Source organism: Blennius ocellaris (genome assembly GCF_963422515.1).
Source record: "Blennius ocellaris genome assembly, chromosome: 14".
Classification (NCBI taxonomy): Eukaryota; Metazoa; Chordata; class Actinopteri; order Blenniiformes; family Blenniidae; genus Blennius; species Blennius ocellaris.
This window is the reverse complement of record NC_137663.1, coordinates 6,522,719-6,534,626: the sequence shown is the minus strand read 5'-3', so window position 1 is coordinate 6,534,626 and position 11,908 is coordinate 6,522,719. Positions and strand designations below refer to the sequence as shown.

At 48.4% G+C, this 11,908-nt stretch overlaps 2 protein-coding genes across 2 annotated transcripts; one reads left to right on the top strand and one right to left on the bottom strand.

Annotated features, from left to right (window-relative positions):
- The first annotated feature begins 321 nt into the window (after positions 1-321).
- Positions 322-2,911, top strand: rps14 (ribosomal protein S14). Its single transcript, XM_080508196.1, has 5 exons — positions 322-379; positions 2,157-2,308; positions 2,390-2,551; positions 2,634-2,710; positions 2,802-2,911. The coding sequence occupies exons 2-5, from the start codon at positions 2,160-2,162 to the stop codon at positions 2,867-2,869; spliced, it is 456 nt and encodes a 151-aa protein (XP_080364322.1). The 5' UTR covers positions 322-379; positions 2,157-2,159; the 3' UTR covers positions 2,870-2,911.
- A 905-nt stretch (positions 2,912-3,816) lies between these two features.
- Positions 3,817-11,708, bottom strand: chm (CHM Rab escort protein). Its single transcript, XM_080508333.1, has 17 exons — positions 11,634-11,708; positions 10,367-10,433; positions 10,143-10,215; positions 9,948-10,072; positions 9,828-9,883; positions 9,609-9,718; positions 9,387-9,530; positions 9,186-9,302; positions 8,544-8,655; positions 8,245-8,467; positions 7,526-7,603; positions 6,281-6,388; positions 5,825-5,888; positions 5,556-5,652; positions 5,299-5,397; positions 4,411-4,556; positions 3,817-4,326 (listed from the first exon to the last, which is right to left on the bottom strand). The coding sequence occupies exons 1-17, from the start codon at positions 11,683-11,685 to the stop codon at positions 4,009-4,011; spliced, it is 1,989 nt and encodes a 662-aa protein (XP_080364459.1). The 5' UTR covers positions 11,686-11,708; the 3' UTR covers positions 3,817-4,008.
- Positions 11,709-11,908: the final 200 nt, after the last annotated feature.

Below are 11,908 nucleotides of genomic sequence, written 5' to 3'. Positions count from 1 at the left end.
AATTTTGAGGTGGCCATTCATCCTCCTCCGTACAATTCACATTATTGTTACTCTTGCCTATGAGATATAACAAAACGCTGTGTTTGAAAAAAAAAAAAACAATTCTTATTTTAACCAACAGTTTAAGTTAATTCATCCATTTGATGTGTGGTGAAATAATTGCAATTTGCTTCAGGAATTAAAATCAAGTCAGAAATACTGAAGAAGAAGAAACACTTTTAAACGTTCAGACAATATTCAATGAATAATTCTTGAGTGTAGTTACATGCTCCGGCCGTGCGGTGGCAGTAGAGCGCTGCGGCTCCAGAAGCCGTCATGAGTGTCCCGGATGTAGAAGTTCCTTCTTTCCTGTTTCTGCTCGCTGAAGAGACGTACACAGGTGAGTCCGCTCTGACACACAATCCGCTCTAAATCCTCCATTTATGTGGCCATCCGCTCCTCTGTCGTGGCTCTCCTGAACCCCCGACGCTGTTGGTGACTCTCGGCGAGAAGAGTTTGATTCTGCGTGCACAGTTGAGTGAATTTGGGCCTCATCCCTCCTCCCGAGTCTGCTGATTGTTAGCATCGCCATGTTGGTTTTTTTCTTCCTCCACGGCCGGAGGTTGAAGCTCCCTGGTGGATGTTTGTACCGTGGCGGCCCGGTGAGCTGGCTTCGTGGCGCGTCAGTTGGGGGAAATCCGCTGGTTGGTGAATAAAAGCGGCAGGCGGAGGGTTGTTGGTGGAAGTTAACGGGCTAACCATGCTAACGTGTTAGCAGGCTAGTTGGTCGGTGTCTTTGGTTCCGTGCTGTTCAGTCCGCGGTCTGTGCTCCGGGATTCAGCTAGATCCACCATGTCAGCCGTGTGAGCCCCCCCCCCAGGAGTCAGTGCCTCATCATCGGGCAGTTTGCAGAGGAACGCACGTGGATGTAGCTGGAGGGAGAGTGACCCGGGTCGTGGGTTCAGAGAGGCGGTCCGTGATGGAGATGACCAGGAGGTGTGATCAGTCTTGAAGGGACATGAGGTCCAGGACAGACCGCTTGAGGAGCGACCCTTCATGAACCCACCACCGGCCGCTGGAGACTCAATGACGTCAGTGTTGGTGCTCGTATTCTGACGTTTAACAATCCACATGATGGTCAGGTCGCGTGGGTATTTACAAAAACGGATATTTCTATGCTTTCAATATTGTTTCCATTAAACCCTAAGACATACTATAAGCATGCAGTCTTCAACAGGTGGACATCAGTGATGGCCGCAACATCACTGTAAAACCTCTGACTTTGTTCTCCTCTGCTCCTTGACCTGATGGAGCATTTGAGAGTTTGAATAGAAACTCTATAAAGTGTTTGTATTAAGGTCAAACGCTGCTTTAATGTTGCACCACAGGACAATCTGAACGCAGGATGAGCACGTCATCGACGCCTCTGTTGAACACTGAGACACTAGACTCCCTCCACAGTGTCTATATGTGATCGAAAAGAATGAGCTATTTCCAAATCTCCACTTTGGCCAGAGATTACAGATGGAATTGTTTTTGGTTACTTGTGGTTTCAGATGTGTCTTATGGGGAGAATTAGTCCATTAAAGTACGACAATCTGCACCAACTGATGAGCGTCGTGAACATCTACTGTTTACGATGCTCTACATGAAGGGGAATTATGAAATAAATGTTCCCGTATAATGTCTCTGAATCCAATTCCATGTTGTGATGCAGGATCTGAATACATGACCTGAGAGAGACTCCTCTAAACACTGAATCTTGAGCTGGCAGGACAATGCCATTCTTTCAGTGTTGTCCACTCGCAGTGGGACTTGAATTTCTCACCTATTCTGTTTGAGACTTTTCGTCGAATAAATTTTCACACGGAGGAAAGAAACAGTGGAGGCATGAAAGTGTGGGAGCTTTTGTTTTTCTGTGTGATGACGGTAATTTACCAACTGTCACCAACACCTCGAGTTCAGACATCAGCTGTGGTGGCCGATGGTGCGTTCAGTTCTCGTATGAAATGAGAGGCTCTGCTTGTAGTTTTGTTTTCCACCTCCTGATTTAAGCTGCTCTCGCCACGGCCGACCGGTCCCTGAACGCCCCTCGAGTGGTGCACACCTCCACCTGCTTCATGTCGTGTTGATGCTTCACTGGCCCGGCCACGGCTGACGTTGGTTCTCTCCCCCAGACGATGGCTCCTCGTAAAGGGAAGGAGAAGAAGGAGGAGCAGGTGATCAGCTTGGGTCCCCAGGTGGCCGAAGGAGAGAACGTCTTCGGCGTCTGTCACATCTTCGCCTCCTTCAACGACACCTTCGTCCACGTCACCGACCTCTCCGGGAAGTACGTACCCCCGGCGCGCCGGCTCCGCCCTGCCGCTGCTCCGTGATTGGCCGAGCTGACCGGCGTGTGTTTGTTTTCCAGGGAGACGATCTGCCGTGTGACCGGTGGGATGAAGGTGAAGGCCGACAGAGACGAGTCGTCTCCCTACGCCGCCATGTTGGCCGCTCAGGACGTCGCTCAGCGCTGCAAAGAGCTCGGTATCACCGCGCTGCACATCAAGCTGAGAGCCACCGGGGGGAACCGGTGAGCACGGGGGTGTTTAGTCTGTGCTGATCGCTGGGTGCTTTCCACTGCTGCTCTCTCACGCCGTCTCTCGCTGTTTCAGAACCAAGACTCCCGGACCCGGAGCTCAGTCGGCTCTCAGAGCTCTGGCTCGGTCCGGCATGAAGATCGGACGTATCGGTACGTACACACACACACACACAGGTCATCCTGGGAGCTGCTGTCTGTTTTGACGAGTATGTGACTGTGTGTCGTTGTTGTTTTTCCTCAGAGGATGTCACTCCCATCCCGTCGGACTCGACCCGGAGAAAGGGCGGCCGTCGTGGTCGCCGTCTGTAAACTGTATGCAGAGTGTGTTCACAATAAAAAGATCCAAACCAGCCTTCGTCTCTCCTCCTTCTTGTTCAAGGAGCAGACAGACCATGGAAATGTTTGCTGTGTGTGTGGTTGATGGATGTGGGTTAGTTTTGAGTAATAATGGAGCCAAAGTCTAAAACATGTTTGATCTTCAACTGTCCTGTGACCATGAAACTCCAGAGGGATTCTACCTGCAACAAGCGCTGGGTTCCATTGGAGTTGTTCTGCCTCCTGCTGTTTGTGTCTTCAAGTAAACTGGCTACATTCAAACTGCAGGTCTTAATTCTCAAGTCCATTTTTTTGCTTAGATCATTTCACACAACCTGTGTGAACGTGATCGGACTGAATGTTTTTCAGGAAGACGGTGTGAAATCACACCAAGCAGGTTTTAGAACCAACAATATAAAACCTTCACACCTCAAAGACCACAGCAACTCTAAGCCTGTGTAGGAATTGTTAAAACGTGACAATGAACACGTCCTAAAGATAAAAATGCATGAAATAAAAGATGAGAATTAGATAACATCCCGTCCGGCAGTGCTGGTTTTCCATGTGGATCCATTTTTCAAGTGGTTGTTGGATGTGAGCCGACAAACTAGACACGATACAAAAGAATGGGGAAAATAAAGCACAGCTCTTTACGTTTTGGCCTCTGATGCTTATGTGATGTCAGTCGCATGTAGAAAAGTTGGATATGAGGCACTTGAGTTAAAAAAACAGAATTTGTTCCCTGCATAGTGATCGAGGCCGAAGAGTCCAGGTCCAACATGAGCAAATCAGCCTAAAAATGTATTTATATAGAAATCAGTCCCCGGAGAATAATCCACTCAATATGTGTGCAGTTCCTCCTGTGAGCACTAGGTGGCAGCAACTTCATTACTTTTGGTGACGAATCAATTTAAAGACTCACAAGAATTGGACAATTTGTTTCAAGTAAAAAAAAAAAAAGCTCAATCTTTATTAACCTTGTCACATCACTTTTCCCATCATGCATCTGTGAAGCTTTTTGTTCAGCCAATCAGAGCAGAGGTGGGCGTGTCCTGCTGAAGCTTAACGAGTCACATATAAATTAGACACAAATAAAGGCAACTGGACCCACAATGCACTGCAGTGGCTCTTTCTCATTCTGAGGGCTCCTGATCCTGCTTCTCTTCTTTCTCCTCTCGTTTCTCCTCCTCTTGTTTCTCCTCCTCCACTTGTTTTTCCTCCTCCTCCCCCTCCTCTCGTTTCTCCTCCTCCTCTTGTTTCTCCTCCTCCGCTTGTTTTTCCTCCTCTTCCTCCTCCTCCTCTCGTTTCTCTTCCTCCTCTCGTTTCTCCTCCTCTTGCTGCTCTTCTCCTGTGGTGGCGCTGTTCTCTCCATCGTAGATGATGTCTTCTGGGTTTGGCGCTGGAGGACAGAACTCCTCGTCGGGGAGAATCTTGTGGAAAATAAACTCCGCCTACAAACACAAAGTTTGACTTGTTTATCGGACGGTGCACCACTACAATGTGTGTGTGCGTGTGTGTGTGTGTGTGTGTGTCACCTGTTTGATGGTGCGTTCGTGTCCCAGGTCTCCGTCAGGACCAGTACACACGTACACGTTCGACGGGAGGTCATGACCTTCGACCTCCACCCCTGACCCGTCGGCCATGTTGAAGTAGAGACACCAGAGGACAGACGGACGCTCTCCTACACACACACACACACACACACACACACACACACACACACACACACACACACACACACACACACACACACACACACACACACACACACACACACACACACACACACACACACACACACAGAACCGAGCTGAATAATGACTGAGTTTCAGGACGTAGATGATGAAGATGTTCCAGAGCCACGGAGGCGACGCCTCCTTCATCACCTGTGATTCATTGCTGCAGCTCCACCATTAATCCTAATCCACTATATAAAAAAAAAAAAATTACAAAAAAAACCTCTGCCCGCTCAGTTTCTTTCATCCACAGCTAAAAGCCACAATCACATTTTCCTGTGTGGTTCAATTTGTACAGAAGAGCGTCAGGAAAACTGGTGAGAAAAAGAAAAATCAAAAGTTGTTTTTTTTCTCCCCCTCCCCCAGCATAGACCTGTGGTCTCCTCCTGTCCATCCATAATACTAGTGATACCAATACTGACAATATTAATTTGTAAAGAGTCCGTGAGGAGAGTGTTACGAGTAAGTCTCGGACGTTACGCAACTGCACATTTAATCACGGAGGAGTGTTTCCATTTCACGCTCCACATTTAATCCAACTTTAGTCTCACAACTTCTACTTTATTCTCCAGAGGCCCGAAAACTCCTCCGTAGGCTTGCAGATAAAAGGACCTTCATAATGATATTTCTTTGATGGCCACCTATTGGTCATTCTTGGTAATGCAGGTCTAAAAATGTGCGTTATACCCTGGTCAGGTGACTCTGGAGTGTTGAACATCTTGGTTACTAAGGGCGACAGGTCCTGGTGGGCGGAGCCAGTTGATTGGCAGGTGAGATGGACCAGATCTGCATGGCGACAGAAAACAACACTTGCGATGACTGTCGTCTCCGTGACAACGTGAGGCAGCGGCGTGTGAAATACTGGAGTAAATCTAAAACTCCTACAGGGTGAATAATGAATTAGCCGTCCCTGTTCCTCCTCCTCCTCCACCTGGTGAACTTACACGTTCCAGGGATGCACGTCATTGTGGACGGACACAACTCCACCATCTTCACTGCCGGAGAGCCTGCCGCTGCTGGAGGGATGGTTACCATGGAAACCTGCAGGGATCAAGTCAAACACGCAGGTTTGTGATTAGAACATTCGCACACTCAAAGACTGAGACACAAACACACAAAGAGCAAGAGAACTAAGGTTAAGTAAGGAGCAAGCAAGCGTGTGTGTGTGTGTGTGTGTGTGTGTGTGTGTGTGTGTGTGTGTGTGTCTTTTTACCTGCTGATCTGAGTCACTGACAAGAACTGAAGAATCTGTGATGAGGACAGCTCTGCTCAACAACCTACACACACACACACACACACACACACACACACACACACACACACACACACACACACACACACACACACACACACACACACACACACACACACACACACACACACTTAAATTAAGAAGTGTGAAGTACCCAACATGTGCAAGACAGAAAGATAACTGCAACATGTACATACATTTTACTATATTTATAGAAATAAAAACTCTCATATATCCACATTAATACTAACTACTGACTAACTAAATTAACATTTAAAAGAGCAGTTTTAGATTGTTTTTCCTTTCTGTTGACAGTCTCTGGCACCGTCTTTTGCTGTCACTGTGCCAAATAACATGCGGTTGCTACGGCAACCCTTATCTGCCAGTGTTTGATGGCTGTGATCGGCGTGTTCTGACCTGGTGGGAGTGGCCACCTTCTTTCGGTCCGCCGCCACGAAGCCGTCCTCCACCACGAAGTGGCTGCAGCTGATTCGCTGTCCTCGGCTGTCAATCACAGCCTTACACCTGAGAAACAATGAGGGCGGAGCCGAGACGCTCACCGGTTAAATACAAAAACACCTGGAACCCGAACAATCTTGAGCGTTTACATTTTTGCTTCCCTGTCACTGTCAGACTGAAATAAACAATATTCATCCTTAAAACTACAGTCACATGTAATACCCCTCCTGTGCTCTGGGGGGGTGTAGTGAGTCTCTCTGTACTGGTGTCAGAATCGTCTGTTGTTGGACTGAATGCAGAGAGCCAGAGTGATCGTTTGCACCACCTGCTGGTACTAAGTAGTACTACAGGAACGATTAGAACGTGGTTAGCTCGCAATATTTCCAGGTTGTCTTCTGTACTGATGACTCCAACATGGATTTTTTTCAGATTTATTTCCTTCTTCAGTGACAAACTTTTCTGAAGTGTGTATGTGTGTGTGTGTGTGTGTGTGTGTGTGTGTGTGTGTGTGTGTGTAGATGTGAGCTGCTATAGTCCTTAGTGAAGGTGATGAATGTTGGTTCATGGGTCTGCACAGTGAGTCGTCTCCAAAATCTATTACTGCGAATAATGATGCACGCACAGCCTCATCTATAACCTCTGACACACACACACACACACACACACACACACACACACACACACACACACACACACACACACACACACACACACACACACACACACACACACACACACACACACACACACACACACGGTGAAGGTGATGGTCTAGAGGTCCTTAGAGAATCCGTGTGATTTTAGATATTCTCCTGCGTGTGTGTGAGTTTATCAGAAAACTGACGAGGCAGAAAACAATGATGGAGAGACTGTGACAGACAGAGAGGACGAGGAGGAGGAGGAGGAGGAGGAGGAGGAGAAGAGGACTCGAGGATAACTGATGAGCTCATCTCTTCCATAAATTGAATATTTCGCAGATCATAAATTACCGTCCAATCACAGCTCAGGACAGAAAGGTCACACGCGCGGCGAGGTGTGTTCGGTTGCCGCGGCGCCGTGTCCGCCTTCGTTATTTCTGACGTGTTCAGTTCATCGCAGACGACCCAGCTGAACCAGTTACTTTCAGAACCCTGGCGCTTGACCTCAGTGATTTGTGAGCAGCGCCCGTTGCCGTGGTGACGTGGAGAGGTCAGGGGTGTTTACCTGTTGGTGAGCGAGTCCAGCAGCAGGCAGCAGACGGAGTGTCTCAGACAGTAGATCCCTCCAAACACTGCACACATCCTGAGGACACACACACACCTTCATAAACCAGGACACGCACGAGGCATTCAGGTACAGGTACAGAGTGTAGGTCATGTCGCTACTGAGGTAGAACTCTCCTGCAGATTTGTACTTCACATTCAGTTACAGCTGGATCAGTAATGTCAAGGACTAAATGTAGTGGAGGTGTGAAGAGGACTCATTGTGACCTCCAGGAGGAGTTTAGGCCTCCAGGAGGAGTTTAGACCTCCAGGAGGAGTTTAGGCCTCCAGGAGGAGTTTAGGCCTCCAGGAGGAGTTTAGGCCTCCAGGAGGAGTTTAGACCTCCAGGAGGAGTTTAGGCCTCCAGGAGGAGTTTAGGCCTCCAGGAGGAGTTTAGGCCTCCAGGAGGAGTTTAGGCCTCCAGGAGGAGTTTAGGCCTCCAGGAGAAGTTGTTAGGTGGAAACTTTCTGTGAATAAATGAGCTTCATTCCTCTCTGACAGCTTTGAGATGTAATATCCGCTGAGCATCATCTCATATGTAAACGAGCGCCGCCTGAAGCGACTCCCTCCTCATTAATATTCACGTCGTCGAGCTGTAATGAGACAGCAGCATCTCCATGGCGACCAGGTGGTGCAGCCCTGTGGGGTGAGACTGAGGACACCCCGAGGACTGATTCTCACCGACAGAAGCACTGGGGAATCTCTCCAAGGCCATACAGAGGAAACAGGAACGGCGTGTTGCCATAGCGACCCAGGCAGCGCAGGAAGTGGCGCGTGGACGCCAGCCCTGCCTCAGTGGGCGTGTCCTCGGTTGCCATGGCGATGGAGTGAAGCAGGAAGTGCTGCAGGTTCTCCCCGAGGTTCTGATCCTGCAGAAACTCCAAATAAGGCCGCTCCCTGTAGGCTGCAAAAGAGGAGGAGACCTCGTTACCCATAATGCCTCGGGGTAGTGAGGTCAGCAGGACAGGTGATGCTCTCACCTTGATGCTCCTCTGTGTCCTCCACGCAGGAAGTCAGGAAACGCATCAGCTTCCTCTTTTCTACCACAGACAGCTGGCGACTCGCAAACACGTCGGCTCGGCTGCACGGCACCTATAAACACATTGTTAGTAAACAGTAAACACATCGGTAAACATCAGTAAACATTAGTAAACACATCGGTAGACGTTAGCAAAAACATCAATAACTATTAGTAAATACATCAGTAAACATCAATAAACAGCAGTAAATACATTGGCAGACATTAGTAAAAACATCAATAACATGAGTAAATACATTGGTAGATGTTAGTAAAAACATCAATAACTATTAGTAAATACATCAGTAAACCTCAATAAACATGAGTAAATACATTGGTAGATGTTAGTAAAAACATCAATAACTATTAGTAAATACATCAGTAAACATCAGTAACCAATCAGTAGTAAAAACATCAGTAATCATATTGGTAAACATCAGTAACCATTAGTAAACACATCAATAAACATCAGTAACCATTAGTAAACACATCAAGTGAACACATCGGTCAACATCAGTAAAAGTTAGTAAAGACATCAGTAAATATGAGTAAAGAGTAAAAATATATAAACACATAAGTAAACATTAGTAAACACACTGTTCACCTGTTCCACGTTGCCATGGCGATAGGTAAGTATCCTGGTGACGTTTTTGAACTCCGCATAGCGACTGACGTTGGACTGGATGAGCAGATCCACCAGCGAGCCGCGAGAATATAGGAGCTGGTGGAGGAGGAGCAAACGCTGGCTGTGATGTCATCACTGTGTCACGTGACATCGCAAGGTGGGACAACAGCACGGCGTTACCTTGGAGACCAGGTCGATGTTGAACCGACGTCCTTCCTTCACCAGGTGTGCGTAGCTGAGCTTCTTCCTTGGCTCTGACTGGCTCGGAGTGGCTGAGGGGCGTGGCTGCTCCGACTCTGGCTCCTCCCCCTGCGCGTGTGCTTCCTGTGATTGGACGAAACGTAAGGCGTTTGCAGCCTCGATGACTTTCAGGGCCGCCGAGTTTGATTGGCTCCTCCTCACCTCCTCCGGTTCTTTCTCCTGCTGCTCTTCCTGCTTCTCTTCTGGTTTCTCCTCTTCTAGTTTCTCCTCCTCTTTGTCCTCCTCTTCGTTCCTTTTCTCATCTTTTGAATCTGAAGAAAAAAAAAGTCCGACCGCAAAAATCACATGACACCAAACTGTACCAACATGTGATTTAACATCAGCGTCATGGCCAGTGAGGTGAGTGAGTTCGCCACACACCTGAACCCTCTTCTTCTGTGGTGTCTGCAGGATGGGCCTCCTCCTCATCATCCTCACTGAGACAAAACAGGAAGTCAGACTGACATAAACAAACTGTTTACGTGTGAACCGGGGACCCACCTGGCATAACAGAACACCTGCAGGTTGGTAATGGAGGCGGAGTCCGACCCGGACAGGCAGATCAGCTCCTCCCCTTCCTGCAACAGGCTGGACCAATCCTGCGCCTCCTCCGGCTGAGACTCCTCCTACCAACAGAGGCAGAGTCAGTGATTGGTGCACTGCTCCGGCTCGCAGGAAGCAGGAGTGAGAGCTCACATGGTGCTGCTGGATCCAGCTGAGCAGCCCGTTGAAGGTGAAGCTCGCCCAGGCTGCGGCGTAGTGACTCCTCCTGGAAACACACACACACACACACACACACACACACACACACACACACACACACACACACACACAAACATTATCACAAACACAAACCACTGTTCAATGACCCCCCAGAGGTCTGGAGAACTCCGTGATTAAATAATCATTAGTGATTATACCTGTCAAGGTGAAGAACTCTCTGTCCCACTCTGGAGCACGCTGCAGCAACCACCGACTCAGCAAGACCTAGGCGTGCACACACACACACACACACACACACACACACACACACACACACACACACACACACACACACACACACACACACACACACACACACACACACACACACACACACGCACACGCACACACAAGGTATGTATGTGTTAACTTTATTTGACCTGACAGCGGTAAAACAGAGCTAACACATTTGAAATAAAGCTGAGAGCGCTATTCCAGATGTGTTAGCTCTGTTTTCCCCCTAAAAGCTCTGTCCCAGATGTATTCGCTCGCTTTCAGCAGTGAAAGCTCTATTCAAGACATGTTCCAGATGTGTTAGCTCTGTTTGAGCTCTGTTGCAGATGTGTTAGGTCTCTTCTTTGACCTCTGTTCCAAATGTGCTAGCTCTCAATGCTCTATTCCAGATGTGTTGGCTGTTTAAGCTCTGGCAGTTCTGTTCCAGATGTGTTAGCTCTGTTTAATCTCTGACAGTTCCATTCCAGATGTGTTAGCTCGGTTTGATCTCTGACAGCTCTATTCCAGATGTGTTAGCTCTGTTTGATCTCTGACAGCTCTATTCCAGATGTGTTAGCTCTGTTTAATCTCTGACAGGTCTGTTCCAGATGTGTTAGCTCTGTTTAATCTCTGACAGCTCTATTCCAGATGTGTTAGCTCTGTTTAATCTCTGACAGCTCTATTCCAGATGTGTTAGCTGTTTCAGTTCTGACAGCTCTGTTCCAGATGTGTTAGCTCTGTTTCAGTTCTGACAGCTCTGTTCCAGATGTGTTCACTCAGTTTCAGTTCTGACAGCTCTGTTCCAGATGTGTTCACTCAGTTTCAGTTCTGACAGCTCTGTTCCAGATGTGTTCGCTCAGTTTCAGTTCTGACAGCTCTGTTCCAGATGTGTTAGCTCTGTTTCAGTTCTGACAGCTCGGTTCCAGATGTGTTAGCTCTGTTTCAGTTCTGACAGCTCTGTTCCAGATGTGTTAGCTCCGACAGCTGTTCCAGATGTGTTAGCTCTGTGTACATCAAGGAGTCGCCACTCGATTAGCCACTAGCCTCCCTCGTTACAAATACATGCGCAGCTAGCCACGGAGCTAACGCCCCGCCCGTGCCGCGGACTCTGGGCCGGTTCAGAACCGGATCTCGGGACGTCCCGGTGGCGACTGGAGAGCGAGCACTCGGAGGTAGACCCGCGACCGTCAGGTAGGCCGAGTGTTTACATACCTGTGCCCAGAATGACGACGTCAAATTCAGACGGCAGGTCCTCCGCGGCCATGTTGGTGCTGGGGGGACAACAAGCAGCACGTGACTCTGACAGCCAATCAGAGAATGTTTCTGACTCCGCTGTTACTCACGTGTTAAACTTGATGGATCTGTAAAGTATTCCTCAATAACTGCACACTATCCCCCAGTGTACTGCAGCCGGTGGTGTAATCTAGTTAATTCCAGAGGAAACGCTCTCTTTTCCCCCTCATAGCCTCGAACACCACCGTCCTGGA

What these genes read in the sequence shown, in the direction of transcription:
- chm (XM_080508333.1), bottom strand. Translation starts at nt 11,685, where the DNA reads ATGGCCGCGGAGGACCTGCCGTCTGAATTTGACGTCGTCATTCTGGGC. An exon ending in GCTGGATCCAGCAGCACCAT is followed by an intron (nt 10,073 to 10,142) that starts GTGAGCTCTCAC and finishes CTCTGTTGGTAG; the next exon opens with GAGGAGTCTCAGCCGGAGGA. An exon ending in CAGGTGTTCTGTTATGCCAG is followed by an intron (nt 9,884 to 9,947) that starts GTGGGTCCCCGG and finishes GTTTTGTCTCAG; the next exon opens with TGAGGATGATGAGGAGGAGG.
- rps14 (XM_080508196.1), top strand. Translation starts at nt 2,160, where the DNA reads ATGGCTCCTCGTAAAGGGAAGGAGAAGAAGGAGGAGCAGGTGATCAGC. An exon ending in GTCACCGACCTCTCCGGGAA is followed by an intron (nt 2,309 to 2,389) that starts GTACGTACCCCC and finishes TTTGTTTTCCAG; the next exon opens with GGAGACGATCTGCCGTGTGA. An exon ending in AGAGCCACCGGGGGGAACCG is followed by an intron (nt 2,552 to 2,633) that starts GTGAGCACGGGG and finishes TCGCTGTTTCAG; the next exon opens with AACCAAGACTCCCGGACCCG.